General features: G+C 34.3%; 1 protein-coding gene across 1 annotated transcript in view; it reads right to left on the bottom strand.

Moving 5' to 3' along the window:
- The window catches only part of LOC114337267 (uncharacterized), a 721,645-nt gene that overhangs the window by 379,941 nt on the left and 320,114 nt on the right, over positions 1 to 21,590 (bottom strand). The window contains exon 35 of the mRNA XM_050641250.1: positions 3,048 to 3,222. Coding sequence (XP_050497207.1) covers positions 3,048 to 3,222 — 175 coding nt within the window. The remainder of the gene's footprint in view (positions 1 to 3,047; positions 3,223 to 21,590) is intronic.

Here is a 21,590-nt window from a genome sequence, read left to right as displayed (position 1 = left end):
GAAGACTCTTTTTCAGTTTTAAAAGAAATGAGAGCACGTATCCACAAGACAGTGAGTTGAGTCCATACATTTGCTGATAATACGACTATCCAAGCTGTAGGGACAACTATTGAAGAGACAATCAAGGTCGAAATAGCAGTTAACCAAATCAATAGGTAGTTAAATGATGGAGAATCAGACTGAATAAAGCTAAATCTATTTATGCTAATTTTACCAACAAAAAATACAATTTATGCCAGGTATAATCAACAATATCCAAGTACCAAATGGAGATACTGCTAAGTATTTAGATACAACATTAGATGACAAAATACGCTAAAAGGCACACGTCAAGAAAAAAGGGAAAAACTAAATACTCGTATAAGGTATAAAAAAATGTATTGGCTAATTGGAAGAAACTCCACTCGATTTTTCCATAATAAGGCACTACTTTACAAGCAAATATTTAGACTTATTGGACTTATTGATGCCTACAATGGGGATGTGCTAGTGCTAGACCAAGCAATACAAGAATAATAAAAGGATTTCACAACAAAATACTAAGTTATTACTTTACAAGTAAATATTGAACCTGGTATGGACTTATGTATGCTCACTATGGGGGTGTGCTAGACTAGACCATGCAATACAGTACTAATAAAAAGATTTCACAAAAAAAAATTAAGAAAAATTGTAGATGCTCCTTGGTACGTGGCAAACAGTGACCTCCATAAGGACCTAGAAATGGAAACTGTGGATATATTCTTCAAGAAGATCTAACGACTTCATAGGTAGGAGAATATTGAGGTAATCCAGATTCTCGATACTACTGGTCAACCTAGAAGATTGAAGGGGACAAAGCTTTTTGAACTAGTTTGAATGAAAAGCTAAGTATAAAGCCTATCCGAGTGCACTACCTTGTTAGTTTAGATACGCTATAGAGTAAGCTCTTAATTTTAAGGAACAGAAGTAATTTAGGCTGAATTGATAATTGAAAAAAAAAATAAAAATCAGCCAGTAATATACCAAAATGGAATAAAATTGATTTTACAAATAATAAAACACTGAAAACTTATTTTCAGAATTTAATTCCTAAATAAAATGAATTCTCATCAAGTAATGGAAGCATAGAATACATAGAAATGCATAGAATGCGTATAGCAAGGCTCAAGTGACAATGGGTCGGACATGTTGCCCGAGATAATCCCGAAAAATGAACACAGAGACTAACAAACTGGAGACTAAGAGAGAACAGGCGAGGAGTAGGCAGACAGAAGAAGAGGTGGGCAGATGATATCAAACAAGTCGCGGGCAAGCAGTGGATGAGAATTGCCAAGAGTAGAAATCAATGGAAGCAAATGGAAGAGGCCCATGTCCAGCAGTGGACGAACGCAGGCTGAAGAAGAAGAAGAAGAAGAAGAAGTATGGTAGAATAAAAGATTTTATGGGCAAAAACATGGTAAAATTTATTTTTTTTATATACAGCACACAAAATCCAATAGATAAAGATAGAGACGTTAAAAAGTTTTATGTTTATAAAATGTCTTGTAAGTAGCTAAGTTATACAAATGTAGAAACATAAAATAAAATTGTGCCTCTGCTAGACGAAGAAGATTTATCAGATGATTTATAATGTAATATTTCTAAAAAAAAAACAAAAAAAATATATCCATCATAATAGCAACGGAAAGAGAAGAATATCAGCGTGTTTGCCCAATTAATAAATGAATAGAAGAAAAAGCATAATAGACTAATTATTATTCTGACTAATAATCTGATCTATAAAAATTACCATATCTTGTTTAATATTGCCAATAAATCTAACCAAAATAAAGCAACTGATGCTGAAATGAAAGGTGATCTTAAATTAGTTATATAGCTACTTACAGAATAATCAAAGTCAACCAACGCAATATGTGTTGTAGACAGGGGTAATTCAATAATTCATTTACCCTTCGTGTGTCGATTCAGCAAAGTGGGGTAAATACAAGATATATGCGAATATGCGCATATGCGTATGATATTGCCATAATAAACCGCAACAAAAGGGTATTAAGCGAAAAAGCTATAGAGCTGAAACGGGAAGCAGCTACATTTAGTCTATATATAAATAAACGCAAAACAAAATATATGAAGTGCACAAAGTCAAATCAACATGAGAATCTGAAGGTACCTATGAATATGCCTCCACTTTTCCTTATCAAGGCTCAATAATAAATGACAACGAGAAATACAAGCACGGATTCTTATCGGTAATAAGTTTTTTTATTCATACAAGGACTTAATGTAAAGTGAGTTACTCAATCGTGAGTCTAAGCTTAGAATCTACAAAACGGTAACTAGACTAATGGCAATATATGAATGTGAAACATGGAGCCTGTCAACGGCTGATAAAAATCAACTGAGAATATTTGAGCGCAAAATACTAACAAAGATATTTGCACCAATTCATTGCAGTGATGGTTCGTGGAGAATTAAAATGAACTACGAGCTGGATGAAATAAGCAGATATTGTTAGATTTGTAGTCACAAAGACTAAACTGGCTTGGTCACATATAAAGAATGCCAGATAATCGAGCTGTAAAAGTAATCCAGAGATGGAAGCCTCAAGGAAATAGAACAAGGGGAAGACCCCGTAAAAGATGGATATACGACGTAGAGGAAGATTTTAAAACCATGAATATTAGGGAGTGGCATAATAAAGTATCCGACAGGGCAGAAAGGAAGAACATTGTTAAGCATGCCAAGACTAACAAAGGGTTGTAGCGCAATTATAAGAAGACGAAGAAGATTTTTAGCACACGAAACCCAATGGATAAAAATAGAGACGTCAAAAAGTTTCCTAAATCTAATATTTCTTAAAAAAAACAAAGAAAATGGATAAGCCTGCTTATCTAATTAATAAATGAATAGAGGACAAAGCATAATAGACTAATTATTATTCTGACTAACAATCTGATCTATAAAAATTACCATGTCTTGTTTAATATTGCCAATAAATCTAACCAAAATAAAGCAACTGATGCTAAAATGAAAGGTGATCTTAAATTAGTTATATAGCTACTTACAGAATAATCAAAGTCAACCAACGCAATATGTCTTGTAGACAGGGGTAATTCAATAATTAATTTACCCTTCGTGTGTCGATCCAGTAAAGTGGGGCCTGTTTGAATGTCACATTTGCTGTCTAAAAGTGCATTATCATCATCCCAAAATACCTTGATGTATCGATTGTACGTGTTGCTGAAAATAAAAATGCATTATTGGGGCTGATTTTGAGCTGAGCTTTTGTGTTAAAAGTGTGCTCTCATATACGTTATTGAATTTTTCCCTTAAATGATATAGCGAGGTAGGTCTTTTAAACTATAAATTTCAATAACTTTATCATTGAAAACTGCATTTCACACAGGTGACTGCTTCACATATGCTTTTAGCTTTTACTTTGACATCAAATGCTTTGATATTTTGCACTTTAAAATACGCGTGTTTACATGCATGGATTTTCAGATTATGTTATATTAAACTATACTATATGTCTTTTATTTTTTATAGTACTGAGTCCAAAATAGTTTTACCGAAAACGATATAATATCATATTAAATTAACTGAAGTCTTAACATTATATTTATTTACAAAGCTTAAAGGATATTAACCCTTAAACGCCCAACCTTTTTTAGGTTCCATGTACGCCCAAGGGTGGGTAAAAAATGTCCACCTCGAAAATAGCTAATATATTTATTGAGAGTTGTTGGAAATGGATTAAACTTGAGAATCTTATGCTTCATAAACACAGCATCTTCTAAAATATTAATATAAACAATTTACAAACCTTACAACAAAATTACAATGTACATCAAAATTAACCATACCAGTAAAATTCATTAATTCAGATTTGTCGATTTTCTCCACATTCTTCCTTTCAACCTCCTCATTGGCGGATAATTATGTCGATAATGTAATTATACATCGATAATTATATGGATTATGTTCCTACCAACGAGAAATTATAGAGAAACCTTTAGTAACAAGTTTTACCAAGGGTGTAATTTTTATGCCCACCCATATTGAACTCAAGATATTACTTTTATTTTCTAAAATATCGGTAAAACCAAAATAACATTCGATAAATTGCTGTATTTGTAACAATAAATAATTTTTGAAAAATTTTTAAACACGTAATAAATATGTTACAAGGGAATATGCATTAGGTGGGCATTTTTTATCCACCCTTGGGCGTTTAAGGGTTAAAGGCCCAGTGGGGTTTCTTATTGTCCAATCATGCTCCTTGCCTACTAAATTGACTTCCTATTCTCCTCCATTCTTTTTTTGTTTGTTTGTTTTTCTTTCTTTCCAATAATAAATTCCGTCTTTTCTGAGATCATCGTATCAATAATAAGTACACTGTATTCCAGGGTAATAAGGTTTTCTCCATGATACTCGAGCAGCCAGGGTACTGAAGCGTTTTTTCGACAGGTAATGCCTATGAGAACAAATTGTAACTATTTCCTGCGTAGGATCTGGCGACCATTTTTATTTATAAACAATTTAGTGTCAAAAACGGCCTTTTTTCCTTTTTTTTTCAAATCAAGGGAAAACAGTGGACCTTATGGTTACTTTAGAACAAACATCTTAGAGAGCATGGAAAAATCTTTAAAATGACATATTACAAAGGTTGATATTTTTATTTATTGTTAATATAATTGAGAAAAAAGTCTAAATTGCAAAAAAATTAATTTTGAAATAACTAATGTAAAAATTAGCATACAGCTTTAAAATTTTTGTCAAATGAGGGTTCTTTGGTGCGTAATATGGGACAAGAATTTCGAACCAAATCATTCAATTGTTTATATTTTATTCAAATTGTTTATCCCAGAGACCTTTTTTGCAATAACATAAGTCAGAAAAAGATAATATTAGTAAGTAAGTAAGTAAGTAATGTAAGTAAGAAAAACATAATGTTAGAACCATTCTGCAGGTGTCAACAAAAAAGAGCACAAGCTAAACTTTCAAACTTGTTTAAAAAAGTTAATAAAAAATGCGCTTATTAGTAATAAATAATTATGCAAAAGTCTCGTCAATTTTTCCTTATAAACAATTTGAATAACTTTCTTGTTATGGCCGGTACAAAATTTTTTTTACACATTTTAAAAGATGGCCTTTTTACACGAACTTAAAAAAAAATAAGTTAGCCTAGGTCAATTAGGGCCAAAGTTAGCAACATTTTTTTAAAAATTCACAGCTAATTTGTTTATAATAAATAGTGATCGAAAATAGCGCTCTCTCGCTTTCAAAGCCACGAAGTATTCATAAAAAAATTTTGGTTTTATTTGCCCTTCAAGGGAGTCGTCACTAAAGCTTCAAAAATGAAGTACAAACACGACCCGCTTGCAACCGACTAAGTAGAAGCATAAAATCCGTGCGACCTAAAATAATTGAAATATCAACTTCAAAATCCTACAGTTTTTTGTATCTTGGGAACCAACCAATGGATTTTAATGTTTTTATTTAATTTTTATGTACTTTTAGCGTACTTTACAAATATGGAGTGAGTTCATAAATTATGTATGTAATAAACAATTTGATTGGTTAAAAAAATTTTTTTTTCAAAAAATTTTTTTTACCGTGTTTTAGGTGCACAACTATAATGTTATGTATGTAATAATTGATAAGAAATTGTAATAAATATATATACAGAATGAGTCTGTAATTTGGAATAAATTCAATAGTTCAAATACTGATTGTGTTTTTGAAAAATACTTTACAGACATCATTTTGTTATTTTTTATTATCTTGTAAATGGTAGGGAATAAAAATTTGATATTTTGCAGTTGTGTATAACTTTACACACCCTATTAAAGTAGCTATAGTGTTGCCGTTTAAGACAATCAACGATGACGTCATATCTCTAAATTGGGACACCCTCTATACATTATTATTGTATGTAAAAAATTTCGATTTGAAATACTAACCGACAGATCTGAGAATTTAAAAAAAAACAATCAGTATTAAAGCTATTGAATTTATTCCAAATTACAGACTCACTCTGTATAAATTACTATGTATATAAAAAAGAAAAATTTTAATAAAAGTGCGACTTTTACTCTATACATTTGTTTAGAGTTGCAGTAATTTGAATCTTTTAATTGACTATTTAACAAATCATTAACATGCCTTAAAACCCCTCTGTGGCTCAGTGGTAAGATCGCCTACCTTTGGATCGAAAGGCCCGAATGGTCGTGAGCTCGAATCTCACCAGGGTCAGAAATTTTTTGTTTATTATAAATTAATAACTAAAAATAGTTTCTGTCCTTGTGGAATCGGTACTCACCGGAGGGACCACAGACGTTCGAATACAATTAGCGCCTCTTTGAAAAAGATAATGACGTCGACTTTGCAAAGTAACAAGACACTTACTCAACAAACACACTACACATGACACTAGGTACCTAACTGCAAAAATTCAGCGTACCTACCATGCCAATGGCCATTAGTTGTCGAGGCATTAGCTAAATAAAAAAACATGCCTTAAATTAAAAATATATTTATGTGAAAACGTTATGAAATTATTATAAAAACAAACATTATTTTTTTTTTCAAATAAGTACAGTGTTTTACATTTATAATTATGCACCTAAAACACGGTAAAAAATTAAATAAAATGTTTTTTTGTTTAAACAAATTAAATTGTTTATTGTAATTTACGAATAAACTGACTCCATATTTGTAAAGTACGCTAAAAGTACATAAAAATTAAACAAAAACATGAAAATCCATTGGTTGGTTCCCAAGATACAAAAAACTGTAGGATTTTGAAGTTCATATTTCAATTTTAGGTCGCACGGATTTTATGCTTCCACTAGGTCGGTTGGGAGGAAAACTACAACTTTGCTCCCTACAATCAGGACCGGAAAAGTATACTTTCGGTAGAGGCAGGTGGAAAAAATATTTTTATAACATTTCCTAATTCCTTTCCTGTTTTCGTTTTTCCAAGTAAATATTTGATATAAATATATAATCCATAATCCATCGCTAATAATACCACTCATATTAGAGAACGTTAGCGCATGTGAAAATTAACACTTGAAAACGAAAACGATTAAAATCCTGTTCATACCTTGTTTTCGTTCAAACCTAACGTAAAAACCTCGAGTATTTATGTCTGATGCTGAATTGGGATACACAGCATCTCAGTAAACATCATATTAAAAATAAACCTTTTAATAATTAAATGCCCGTGGTAATGTTTGTTTTTAATAAATACGATTAACCTAGTTTTTGCATCGATGCATGCTAGTATTTGATACAAGGTCGAGTTGCAATAATATTCAGTGGGTGTTTATTAACAGTCAGCACTTTTGAATCACGTTCACCTTGGCTTACCAAAACAGTAAATAAACAATAATCGACTTTAATTATATTTTTACGAGAACAGATAAATCAATTAGCAGTTGAGATTCCAGGGGGTAACATCGATTTCAAGTAAATACTATACCACCAGTTACTTTCTGTGATATATTTAACGTGTAAATAAATGTATTAACAACGAACGATATTTACTACATCAACCCTCATAGTCGGGGTAACGACCCCTAAGTATCCAGGGTGGCTCAGAAGACAGGAGCCACCAGATGGCGATCCAAGACCAGGCGAGAACGTAAGGAACAAGTAGTCTAGAACGAGAAATGGGAAAACACGTCAATGTTCTTGCACCTCGACCACCCTAGATAGCAGCGGGGTGCCCACATAAAAAGGATGGAGACGTCAGGCCCGAGACGGAGCTGAGGTATGGAAAATGGAATGGTATGGAAAATGGAATATGGTATGGAGATGGAACATCGTGGGAAAATGGACAATGCTATGGAACGTGTAGCGAGAACTTTTGGGTGATACGAACAAAGACGTTTAAAGTGGTAAGTCCATATTAGCTATTTTTATGGTATTTCCTGATTCGTATAAAGTATAAAGTATAAAGTAATATTAACGTAATTATAATTTAAGACGCACATTACCTTTTAAGTTTTACCTATTTTTACTTAATTATTCTATTTTAATTTCCTTATGATACCAATATTTACCAAAATATACAGAATTTTTTTTAACCCTGATATTAGTTATTATAGGACGTAATGATACATTTTTATTTGATACTGATTTTTATATGATTTTTTATATATTTACCAACATATTTTATCTTTGCTGATTCTTATCCATTTATTATTGGACTACTGATTTTTATTACAATTTTATTGGTCTACTGCTTTTAATGGTGATTTATATTGAGTGATATACTGATTTTTTTATGGCAATTTACTATATTTTTTTACTATTTTTGACACAATATTTTTCATATATATTTACTATACCTCGTAAGACTGTCAAATTTATGCGTTCGTTACGGGTACAAGAATAAGAAAATTATGAATAAATGAGTAGCAACAAAGTTACTTGGGAAGACTTCGTCAAAATAGTTGAGGAGATTACGCAAGAAGTAACAACGCAAAGCAAAAGGGTCTTGAAGAAGAAAGGATATAAAAGAAGAAGTAACGACACAGTTAATTAAATTGTATAACAAATTTACACATTTAACGAAGAAAAATTGGGAAGCGCTATCGGACAATCAAAGAGAAGCGTGCAACAAATATTTCGGAAAAATAAGAGACAAAGTTATACGCTCATTTCAAGCTGTAAACTTAAGAACAGTAGTTCCAAGTTCAATACACCAACCAATCGACAAGGAAATAGAGGAAGAACAAAGCGACGAAGAAGTAGAAGAGGAAAAAAGTGACGAGGAGATAGAGGAAAAAATTGACGAGGAAATAAAAGAGGGAAAAAGCGACATAAAATAAGATATAAAAATAAAAAAAAAAAAAAAAAAAGAAGGTTCCCATTGTTTTCATTCTGGTGGGATATGCTATATGCCATTAGAGTGAAAACTTAGTCTAGATATAAAAATATTAAACATGGCTCTGACAATCAACGAATTTTTGAATATTGCAAGCAAGGTATTGCCCAACGAGTTTGATGGAAGCGCAGGGAAACTACAACCATTTTTAGACGCATTAGAGTTACTTGGAAAGATAGCAGAAGCACATGAAGAAACAGCGATAACATTAATAAAAACAAGATTGACTAATAAGGCTAGAAACCTGATAACCACAGAGGATACGATCCCACTTATAGCAGCGGCACTGAAGAAGGAATTAAGAGGCGACAATCCGAAAACGATAATAGACAAGTTAGGAAAGAAAAGGCAAGGAAACAAAGATGCAGCAGTGTATGCATCCGAAGTAGAGGAATTAGCGGAACAGTTGAAGGTAGCATACATAGCGGAAGGAATGCCATTGGAGCTAGCGAAAAAATACACAACGAAAACAGTCGTAGCAACAATGAAACGAAATGTTAATACGGATAGAGCTAAGTTAATACTGGAGGCAGGTAATTTCACAACACCGCAGGAAGTAGTATCTAAACTTTTATCGATTGATACGACAGAGGAGAACACACAGGGGAGAGTGTTCAATTATAGGACGAATTATGAAAATAGGAGAGGACAACAGCAATACCGAAGAGGATACCATAACAAATACGACAGAGGAAGAAGAAATAACTTCGGACAACGGAACGAAGGAGAAGAAACAGGAAACCAACGGAATTATTCCAACAGAGGATATAGACAATTCAACAACCAAACATACAGAGGAAACCAGAGAGGAGGACGAAACAGAAACGTAAGGCTACTTTAGTTAGAAGACAGACAAGAGGACACAGAAAACCAGCAGTTGGGGTTTTGAATGAACGAAACAAGGAAAGTACACAGCCAGAAGTGGAATATAATATTTACAACTTCGATTTAAACCTAACGAATTTTGTACGAATGAAAACAGGAATCCTAGAAAACACAAATACCTTTATCATAGACACAGGAGCTGATATTTCAATACTGAAGTGTTACAAGATTTTATGAAGGAACATGTGAAACCAAACACAAAAGCGAAAATAAAAGGAGTAACTAAAGGAGAATTACAAACAATAGGAGAAGTTGAAACAACGCTAGAAGTAAGAGGATCTCGATTTGAGCATATCTTTCAGTTAGTGGAACCTAGCTTTCCTATTCCAACCGACGGAATCATTGGGAGAGACTTTATTTCAAATTTTCAATGCATACTAGACTACGCTAACCTTAAAATGCACATTAAAGAGGACAACGATTGTTACATTAGTACAAACATTTTGGATAATATACATAATGACACGATAATAATACCACCTAGATGTGAAATTTACAGAGTTGTAAAAATTTTTCAAACGCTGAAGAACGACAGGATAGTGGAACAACAAGAAATACAACCAGGAATATTCATAGCGAGAGCAATTATTTCAAGTAATAATCCGTACATCAAAATTTTGAACACAACCTACGAAACAGTAAAAGTAGAGACAAACGAAATCAAAACATTAGACATTAAATTATTCAACATATATAGACTGATCAACGACAGCAAGGATAGGAAAAAGGAATTACGGGAATCATTCAAGTTAGACATTCCAGAATACATACGCGATAAGTTAGTATCTTTATGTGAAGATTATTCAGATATATTCGCCCTAAGGCATGACATGCTAACATGTAACAACTTCTACGAGCAGAAACTGAGAGTTAAAGACCAAACTCCGGTATACATTAAAAACTATAGGACACCTCATGCACAAACAGAGGAATTAAACCGACAAGTACAAAAGCTGAGAGACCAAGGGATAATAGAACCGTGTACATCAGAATACAACAGCCCAGTAGTACTGGTACCGAAAAAGGCGATAGATGGAAATAAAGCATGGAGATTATGCATAGATTTTAGACAACTGAACAAGAAAATAGTCACAGACAAATTTCCTTTACCAAGGATAGACTCGATACTAGATCAACTAGGAAGAGCAAAATGGTTTTCAGTTATAGACTTAATGTCAGGTTTTCACCAGATACCATTAGAAAAATCATCGAGAAAATACACATCGTTTAGCACAGAAAATGGAGCATTTCAATTTACCAGATTACCTTTTGGATTAAATGTAAGCCCAAATAGCTTTTCAAGGATGATGTCAATAGCATTTTCGGGATTAACACCGGACAAAGCATTTCTTTACATGGACGATATAGTAGTGATAGGAATATCCGAACAACATCACCTAGACAACCTTAAAAAGATATTCGAGACATGTCGAAAATTCAATTTGAAACTTAACCCAGGAAAATGTCAATTTTTTAGAAGAGAAGTAACATATTTAGGACATGATCTTTCTCAGGAAGGAGTATCACCAGACAAAGCGAAATATGCAACGATTGAACAATACCCGACACCTAAGACAGCGGAAGAAACAAAAAAATGCGTAGCATTTTGTACCTATTATAGACGTTTTATTCAAAATTTTGCTGAAATGTGCAGACCACTCAACAGATTATCAAGAAAAGGAGTAGAATTTTTTTGGTCAGAAGAATGTGAAAAGGCATTCAATAAGCTTAAATCATCTCTGATGAAGCCACCGATCCTAAAATATCCAGATTTCAATAAACAATTCATCCTAACAACAGACGCATCCAACGAGAGTTGTTCAGCAATTTTAAGTCAAGATTATAACGGAATAGACCTACCAATAGCATACGCATCAAGAAGTTTCAATAAAGGAGAATGTAATAAACCTATAATCGTTAAGGAATTACTAGCGATTCATTGGGGAATTAATCATTTCAAATGTTATTTATATGGAGCACCAACATTTTTAGTCAAAACGGATCATAAACCACTAACACATTTATTTGCAATGAAAGAACCAACTTCGAAACTTACAAGAATCAGATTAGATTTAGAGGAATACGATTTCGAAATAGAATACATAACAGGGAAAAATAACTATGCAGATAGTCTTTCAAGAATAACATTACATCAACTAAAGAACCTATACATAGACAATACCCATATATTAGCTATAACACGAGCTCAAGCAAGAGAAAAAAAGAAGGAAGCAAGGCAAACGAAGGCAGAAAGTGAACTCGCACTACAGCCAGAAGCCCACAAACAAACAGTAAGAAAGGTACTAAACAATTTAGAGGCGCATAGACTACCAATTTTGTCTTTTGGAGCAGAACTAATCTCACCAAGGCTGAGCATTAGGGTCAAAAACAAAATAAAGTGCAGCAAGAGCATAGCCACAGGATTCAATCATTTCGATTTAAACCAAACGTTGGCACAGCTTGTTAAGCTGGCGGTAGAGAATGCAGTACGTAAAGTAAAAATATACGTAAACGATATTATTTTGAAAGTGTGCACAATTGAGGAATTTATTAAACAAGGAAACAAAATATTAAAGAATGTTGAAATATACATATGTGAAGTACCAGAAACAATAGAAGATGACAAAGAAAAACACAGGCTAATAGAAGAATATCACAATCATCCGATGTTTGGAGGACACGTAGGAAATAACAGACTCATAAAGAAGCTAAAAGCAAGATTTAGATGGAAAAATTTGGAAAAAGACGTAAGAAAATACGTTAAACAATGTCATAAATGTCAAATTAATAAACCGAAAAAAACACATGTGGAAGAATTCGTGATATCGGACACTTCTTCCAAACCATGGGACATAGTATACATAGATACGATAGGTCCATTCACTAAAAGTAACGAAGGTAATAGATACTGTATAACAATGTTATGTGAACTTACTAAATACGCGGTCAGCATACCCGTGTGCAATAAAGAAGCAGATACAATAGCCCGAGGAATTTTTGATCATTTCATACCAACATACGGACTCATGAAGCAAATAAGAACAGACCAAGGCACAGAATATAAAAATGAAGTAATGCAGGAATTAACAAAGCTATTAAAAATAGATCACAACTTCTCAACGGCATACCATCCACAGTCCATTGGAAGTTGCGAAAAACTACACAGAACATTAAACGAGTACGTAAGAGCATTCATAGATGAAGACAGAGAAAATTGGGATGTGTGTTGCAGGATGTTCACATACTGCTACAATACAACCCCTAACGCGTATCATGGTTACACACCGTTTGAACTATTATATGGCAGGAAGGTTAACCTACCAGAAGACCTTACACAGGAGGTTCAACCATGTTACAATATAGATGCTTACTACAATGAGTTACGTTACAAACTACAAAGCGCACACGAGAGAGCTAGAACCTTCTTACTAAAGCACAAAAAAGAGCGACAAGAAAAGAATAAGCTCAAAGCAACACCACAACACTTTAAAATAGGAGACCTAGTCCTGGTAAAAAGGGAAGAGAATGGTAAGTTTGATAGTCTTTATGTAGGCCCTTTCACAATAACAGAGGTAAATAATGTTAATTGTAAGATCAGATCGGAAAACAATAAAATCAAGGAAATACATAAGAATAGATTATATGCTTACAACCCGAGAACACCGTGAGTGACAAGTGGAACGGGAACAGTGTAGATAACGAACATTTTCACTTTTATTTTTTTTCTATTTAATTAGTATTTATAGGAAAAATGTATATATTGTACTTCGTAAAACGCAGCAAGTAATTAGTGGTACTATTAGAAAAATTTTCTTCCTTTTCTGTAGTCAGAAAATTTTCGGGGGAAGGGGAAGATGAATTGGGATACACAGCATCTCAGTAAACATCATATTAAAAATAAACCTTTTAATAATTAAATGCCCGTGGTAATGTTTGTTTTTAATAAATACGATTAACCTAGTTTTTGCATCGATGCATGCTAGTATTTGATACAAGGTCGAGTTGCAATAATATTCAGTGGGTGTTTATTAACAGTCAGCACTTTTCAATCACGTTCACCTTGGCTTACCAAAACAGTAAATAAACAATAATCGTCTTTAATTATATTTTTACGAGAACAGATAAATCAATTAGCAGTTGAGATTCCAGGGGGTAACATCGATTTCAAGTAAATACTATACCACCAGTTACTTTCTGTGATATATTTAACGTGTAAATAAATGTATTAACAACGAACGATATTTACTACATCAACCCTCATAGTCGGGGTAACCACCCCTAAGTATCCAGGGTGGCTCAGAAGACAGGAGCCACCATAATGCAATGTGATGGATTTATTTTCAAAAGTATTTTTTCGATTTTCGAAATCATTTTAAACGAAGGGTGATATATCTACACTAAAATCAAAATAAAGATGCACTAGAAATAAACAAACCAAGACACGTTGAATGTTACAGGGAACACTCCCAAATCATGATTTACAATGTACAAACCTACATTGTAAATCCCAAATCATAATTTACAATTTTTATACATTGCATGTTCAGCAGTGGACTTTTGAGTCTTGATAACGAAACAATATACCTGAAAAAACAAAAGATAATAGACAAATATGATGGTGAGTCCAAAGAAAATGAAATCTCTTTGTCTAAGGCCGCACCTACATTGGATCCGTTTTTGTCCGATCAGATCAGATCCGACGTCGGCCGACGCGACGTCGGAATAAAAAATAAACCCATAGTATTAAATGGGGGTGCCTACATTGGATCCGTTTTTCTCCGATCCGATCAGATCAGATCAGATCCGATATCGGCCGACGTAGGGAGTAGCTTCTCCCCTATTCTCATCGAGAAGTGTTTGGTTTCATTCCGGTTTTTGCATATAAGTAATTGAATTTTTTGTTTTAACTATTTCATGAAATAAATCAACAATAAATAGCTTCCAAATCTTAATATTTCATTTTGTAATATGTATCTCTACAAGATAGATATTTTATAATGTTGTATTGAATAAAATGACAAAATCTCTTTATTTATACAGGTATAAAATTTAATACCGCTAGCACAGAATATGAAACAATTATTGTTTCCTATTATAGATAGATAGATAGATAGATAGATAGATAGATAGATAGATAGAATTTTATTGTTTATAAAAACTTTACAGTTTCATAACAAGAAATTTAGTTCGCTACATGTACATAAATAACTTAGATATAAATAGCATTAAAAAAGTATAAAAATGCAAGTAAGTTCTAGAATACAAACTTATACATATATAGACATACCTATATTACATATTATATAAACATACACACCTATACCCACCTACCCGCATACACATACATATACATAATTACATATCTAGGAAGAACAAGATAAATATATAATGAGATTAAGGGAACACGTAACTGCAATATTACTTACATTATAAATTTTAAAATAAATAAATAAATAAATAATAAAAAAGAAACAAACTTGTGAGTTATTCGGATACTTTTAAGTGCTACTAATAATCTTTTAAGGTACGCTAATAATACATTGAGAAATTAGAGCTTGCGTTATTAATTTTTTTTTATTCGTTAATTACGAAAGCTCGTAGCTTCAGAATATTCCATATATGATTTGAAATTGTTTTCGCGGTAGAGGGCGTAATTTTATTCAGGGTGTTTGCTAAATGTTCTGGATTTAACAGATTGGTAATATTTTGTGGTCTCATTGCTGTGTAAATAGGACATTCGAACAGAAGGTGACGCAGAGTTTCCAGCTCACGTTTGTTGCATATTGTACACAACTGTTTTGGATCAATCTTATATGTTAGTCCTTGAAAAATGAACCGAATACAAAACTCATTCGACAGTCTAAGTTGTGCTATTGTTCTGGTAAATTGTAGAGGCATTCGAATATGAAGATACTGTTGCGGTTGATCGCTCAGGTCTAAAGCCCTATAAAAAGTGAGAAATGATGAGTCATTCAGTTGTCGCAAATCATTTTGGTTTACCTTTTGTTTAAATGTGTCTATTAAGTCATTTTTGTTTGCTTTTAGGAACGCTACATTGATATCTCTCCATGATCTTTGACAGTTTGCAAATTCTAAAAGATTTTTAACTTGTGATGCCCAATTATATTTATTCTCTATGCTTGTGATTTCCAGTTGACATAGAAAGCACATTTTAGGTAGTCGATTTTCTCCCATCTCATAAAGTTTAATGAGCCAGTTTAGCATGTGTTTAAATATCACAAGTGAAAATTTAGCTGTACTTGTTTCAAGTCGAACAGCAAAATCTGGCGTATTGATAGGAACCAAAAGGATACGTTTTAAAAATGTTAATTGCACCCGTTCTAGTATGTCGGCGTATCGTAACCCCCCAAATGGCAATGCAGTTAGTTACTATACTAAGAATTAAGGAATTTAGCAGATGTATTCGGGATGTCCAACTATCCATCTTGGTTTTTGTCATGAGCGGTATTGTTGTTCCGATGGCATGTTTGGCCTTTTGAACGGTATCATATGCCATTTCTCTAAAAAGCGAAGAAGACGAAAAAGTAATGCCCAAATATGTAAATTTAGAGACAATATCGATAGGTTTGATCTTATAACTGAAAGTACAGGCTTTTGGGATACCGCCTCCTCTAGAAAATCAACTATTTTGGTTTTGCTAGTGTTAACTTCAAGATAATTTTGGTCACTATATCTTTCCAGTGCTCTTAGACTCTTACCTAATTCCACTTCAGACTCTGCTACGATGACTAAATCGTCAGCATAAAGTAATAATACGATGTCTCGTTTATTTCCGATGTTTATGCCAGTAACCCCGCTATCGAGAAAAAATGTTTCTATGTCTGCGAGAAATAATGAGAATAGAATCGGGCTTAATGATTCACCCTGTAGGACTCCGGCACTTATATCAAGTTGAGAGGTGAATCCATCTGAGGCAGCTACTTGCATTGATGCTTCATTGTATATATTTCTTAAAAGTAAAATTATGCGACCACTAACCCCTATATTGTACAGTTTTTGCCATAGCAAGTTGTGGCTAACAGAATCGAAAGCCCTCTTGTAGTCCACAAATGCAACGAATACTTTGCGTTTTTTTAACCTTAATCGTGACTGTATGATCGAGTTAAGAACAAATACATTGTCAATGCAGCTTCGATGTTTTCGAAATCCAGATTGAATTTCAGGAATAATGTTGTTATTATCTGTCCACTCATTAAGTCTGTTGAGTAATACTTGTGTGAATATTTTTTCTAAGCAAGACATTAGAGCAATTCCTCTGTAGTTAGAAGGATTGTCGATAGGCCCCTTTTTGTGTATCATTTTTAATATTACTTCAGTCCAAGTTCTAGGTATTGTAGCTGTATTAAATATGTTATTGAACAAACAAGTCATGTACAATATCCAATTATTTGGTAGATATTTATAAAACTCATAGGATATTTTATCATTTCCTGGACTTTTGTTGTTTTTGCAATTGTTTAAAACTAAATAAATCTCATCAGGTGTTATGGATTTGTCCAGAAATTGATGTCTAACATCGTAATACAGGGTGTCCCGGAAAATAGTGCGTTCCTTTAAGGTATGGAGAGAATACACAATTTGGAACAAAAAAGTCCTATACCATTTTTTTCTAAAGTTAACCGTTTCCAAAAAAAAGTAACATTGTTTTCCATATACCTGTATTTTAATGTTTGGAAATTTTAATAAACTGGCAACATCGTACGCACTACGGAATAATAACATAATAAGAACTCGTTTGTGATTGTGATTAACAGTATTTAAAATAATCCAACCTTTTTTTTTTTTTTTTTTTTTTTTTTTTTGGGAGGTGAGAATCTTCAAAAGACCGTCTGGGAAGGTGTCCCAGGTGTGTCGGATTCGATCCGTCACGCTTCACCGTGCCGAACCGCCTACCGACTAAACTCACCTCCTCTTCCTCCAGCCGACAGGTCTGGAACCGCTCTTGGCGAGCATGTCTGACCCGTCGACCTTACTCATAACTCCCCCCGGGCACCCTCTGCGTGCACTCCGTAGATTAAGCGGCCACCCAGCCGCCCCGTCCCGCACACACCCCGCACAAAGACCGGTCGGTGAAGACGACCGTCCCGTGCAGCCCATGTGCGGGTGGGGCGACCGGGGTGCCCCCAATCAAACATGAACTAGCAAAAGGATACCAGTCGACAGTTACGAGCAACTCCAAACATTCGTGCTTTCATCAATTCGCACTCACACTCATACCCATTCATTCTACAGTTAACAGGAAGCAGTCAGTGAGGTTGGGTGTAAAAATCCTCCCCCACTACCTGATACAAAACAAAAAACAGACTAAAACAAGACAAAACAGAAAGTAAACAAAACAATACAAAGGCGGTCAGCATGGGTTAGATGTAAAAGGTCCTCCCCCTGCTGACTACCGCTTACAACACGCAACACATTTGAGTAATAAAATTGATTTAAAATGATAAATATTGTATAAATAAGATTGAAGAAGTAAATAAGAAGATAAAACAAGATAAAATAAATAAATAAGTAAAACTAGTTAAAATAAGACAGACAGCGCAGGTTGGATGTAAAGGATCCTCCCCCCACTGGCTGCCATCTGCGACACAAAAATAAAAACGTTAAAAAAATAAATAAATAGACGGTCATCCCGCTTGCAGTCGCCTCTCTTTCTCCTCTTTGTGCTTCATTGTCTTCGTGACAAAAGCAATGATCAGGTCGAAGTCTCTCTTGCTATTGATAGCTTTATCAATTAGCTCGTGAGGCTCGCCTAGAGGGGATCCCAGTCCCAGCTGCAGCTCGGTACGTCCCGCCTGGTATGCAGGGCACACGAAGACGACATGCTGCGCGTCATCCACTACTCCACACTCAGGGCATAGATCGTCCATGGTTTTCCCTATACGATGAGTAAACTTCCTGAACGATCCATGTCCCGTCAAAAATTGTGTGAAATAGTAGCCGACGCGCCGATGCCGGCACTCGTACCACCTCACCACATCTGGAATCAGGGATCTCGTCCAGGCCGCCTTCTCGACTTCGGCTGCCCATTCCCTCTGCCACATCTCTAGACTTCTTTTCCTTTCTTGTGGACCTGAACCTATTGCCCCGTTGCCCCTCTGGTACATTCGGACTCTTTCTCTGGCCAGGATGTGCACCGGTACAGACCCAGCCACCACCTGTAAGGCAATGGTTGATACGGTTCTATACGCGCTGCACACCCTGATCAGAGGTTTCCTTTGTGTCCTAAGAAGCACGTCTTTATACATTTTCATTCGAAGGACCTCGTGCCACACTGGGGCTCCGTATAAAACTATGGATAAGATGGATTGTGCCATCACTATTCTCTTCTGGGATCCAGGACCCCCTATATTTGGCATAAATTTATTTAGTATAGAGGTCCTTTCTTCTGCCTTCCGACATGCTTCTTGTACGTGTTGTCCGAATTTAAGCTTGTCGTCGAAAATAATTCCGAGGTACTTAACCGTCTTTTGGGGTCTTATTACAGAGCCTTTATATCCAAATATTATGTCATCTCTCTTTCTTGGTCCCCTCAAGATAATGGATTCTGTCTTCTCTACTGCTAACTTTAGATCATTTCTCTCTATCCAATCTGCGGTCTTCTGTATTGCTTCGTTTACTTTTTGTATTATTCCCCTATTCATGTCGTCTTCGACCAGTAGTGCTAGGTCGTCCGCGTATGCAATCGCTCTCACTCCTCTCTGCCTGTTTACTTCTAGTACCCCGTTGTATAGTATATTCCAAAGTAAGGGTCCCAGGACTGACCCCTGGGGTACACCCGCGGTCATTTCTTTCTTCTTTTTCTTCGATATGCATACGGTTCTTTCAGATAGGTAGTCCTTTATTATGTTGGACACATACTCTGGAGCCCCAAATTCGACTATTCGGTCTACTATGTGACCCCAGTTTGCTGAATTAAAAGCATTTTTTATGTCCAACAGAACAAGGACCACCCATCTTTTTTTACTTGCTTTAGCCGCGTCCCTTATCCAGGTCGCGGCATCGACTGTCGATTTACCTTTTCGAAATCCATATTGTTGATTTGATAGCACTCTTTGATCTTCCAACACGCCCTCCAGCCTCTTCTTGATAAGCCCTTCGTAGAACTTACCAAGGCAGTCCAGAAGGCATATTGGCCGATAAGAGGCTGCTGAATCGGGGGGTTTCCCAGGCTTTAGGAGTAGAACTAAGTTCGCTTCCTTTAAGTCCCTGGGAAACTCTTGCTTCTGCAGTAGGTCGTTGTATATTCTTCTGATCAAACCTGGTTTCTCCGTTGCTATTAATCCAAAAATAATCCAACCTAACAGTAGGTAATACTTATGTATTTACTATTTGTTTACTAAAATTATTTTCTTTTGAAATGTATTGAAATACCTATTGCATAACTTTAAACGAATTACACATCTTTTAACATAAAAACACATCTTTTAACTGAACCATTATTATGTATTTAGTAAGGTTTAAATGGGTTGAATGCTGAGTATTGCCGAGTGCTTTAACTGAGTTACATAGTTTTAATAGTTTACAGTGGAACTTAAATACACCAGATAATGTCTCAGTAATTTGTTTACTTGTGAACTGAAATAACTAAGTTGTACTTACTTGAAAATAATTATTATACCGAATAGATGTTTCAAGTAACCTTTCACAAACACCATCCATAGGTAATAACATAATAGGTAATACACTCACTATTCGAAAACATTTTCGGCATTGACACTAAACAGGATTCTTTAAAACTATCTGTTTACTATCTATCTTCTATCTATTTATTTACATGGGACTGTCTATGCTTAAATTTGCGTACCGCACATAGTTGTCAGATTTAAATTTGCCTACCAAAATACATTTTAATTTTTTGGTCAAACGGTTGCATTTAGAAAAAAATGTTATAAAAGTTTTTTGTTCTACATAGTGCCTTCTACCTATACCTTTAAGGAACGCACTATTTTCCGGGACACCCTGTATGTAATAAACGAAATTATTTTAGGAATGTATATATCTCTGTAAAAAGTTTGCCATACATTCATGGGTAAATTTGATGAAGGCGAATAACTACGAAATTTTTTTAAGGTTGACCAAAAAGTTTTAGGGTTTCGGCTGTTACTTAAATCAGTTATTATGTTATTAAAATAGATTTGCTTTTTGAATTTTAGTGTTGTCTTGTATTCTTTTTTTATCTGTACATATTTTAGTTTGGTGCTTTCTGAGAAATTATTTACTTTACATATTTTTAATTCATGTTTAAGCTGCTTTTTTAAACAGACATTCATAATCGAACCAAGGGGATGAGAATATTTTGGTATGAAATGATCCTGTTTTTTTGATCATATTTAACTTTGTGGCTGTTTCTGTTATTGCAGTATATAGATTATTGTATGAATTGTGCAACTGAGAATTATATTGAATTCGGGGAGAGTTTGCCATTAATATCTTGTGGGTTAATGTTAGTTCTTCATTCCATTTATATATAGTGTGTGAAGTATTACTGGAGGAACCATTAGTACAGTTATTTCCGTCAAATATATTTAAGTTTAAAGAGGGAGCTATGGCAAAGTGATCAGATGAGCTATATTCATTTAAAACATAAAAGTTCTGAACAAGTGATAGCGATGAGTTGGATATCCAAGCAAAGTCAATTACACTTTTACCTATAGAACTAACATACGTAAACTGAGCCGGTGAGTCTGAAATTGTACGACCGTTTAATAAACAAAAAGAGTTTTCTGACATAAAATCGGTAATATTACGCCCTCTGGTGTTAAGTACTTTATCATTAGATGTTCTCTGGTCAAAGACATTTGTA

The sequence above is a fragment of the Diabrotica virgifera genome, chromosome 10, assembly GCF_917563875.1.
Source record: "Diabrotica virgifera virgifera chromosome 10, PGI_DIABVI_V3a".
In the NCBI taxonomy this organism is placed as follows: Eukaryota; Metazoa; Arthropoda; class Insecta; order Coleoptera; family Chrysomelidae; genus Diabrotica; species Diabrotica virgifera.
Note: the sequence above shows the minus strand (reverse complement) of the source record. Positions and strands in the feature narration are given on the sequence as shown.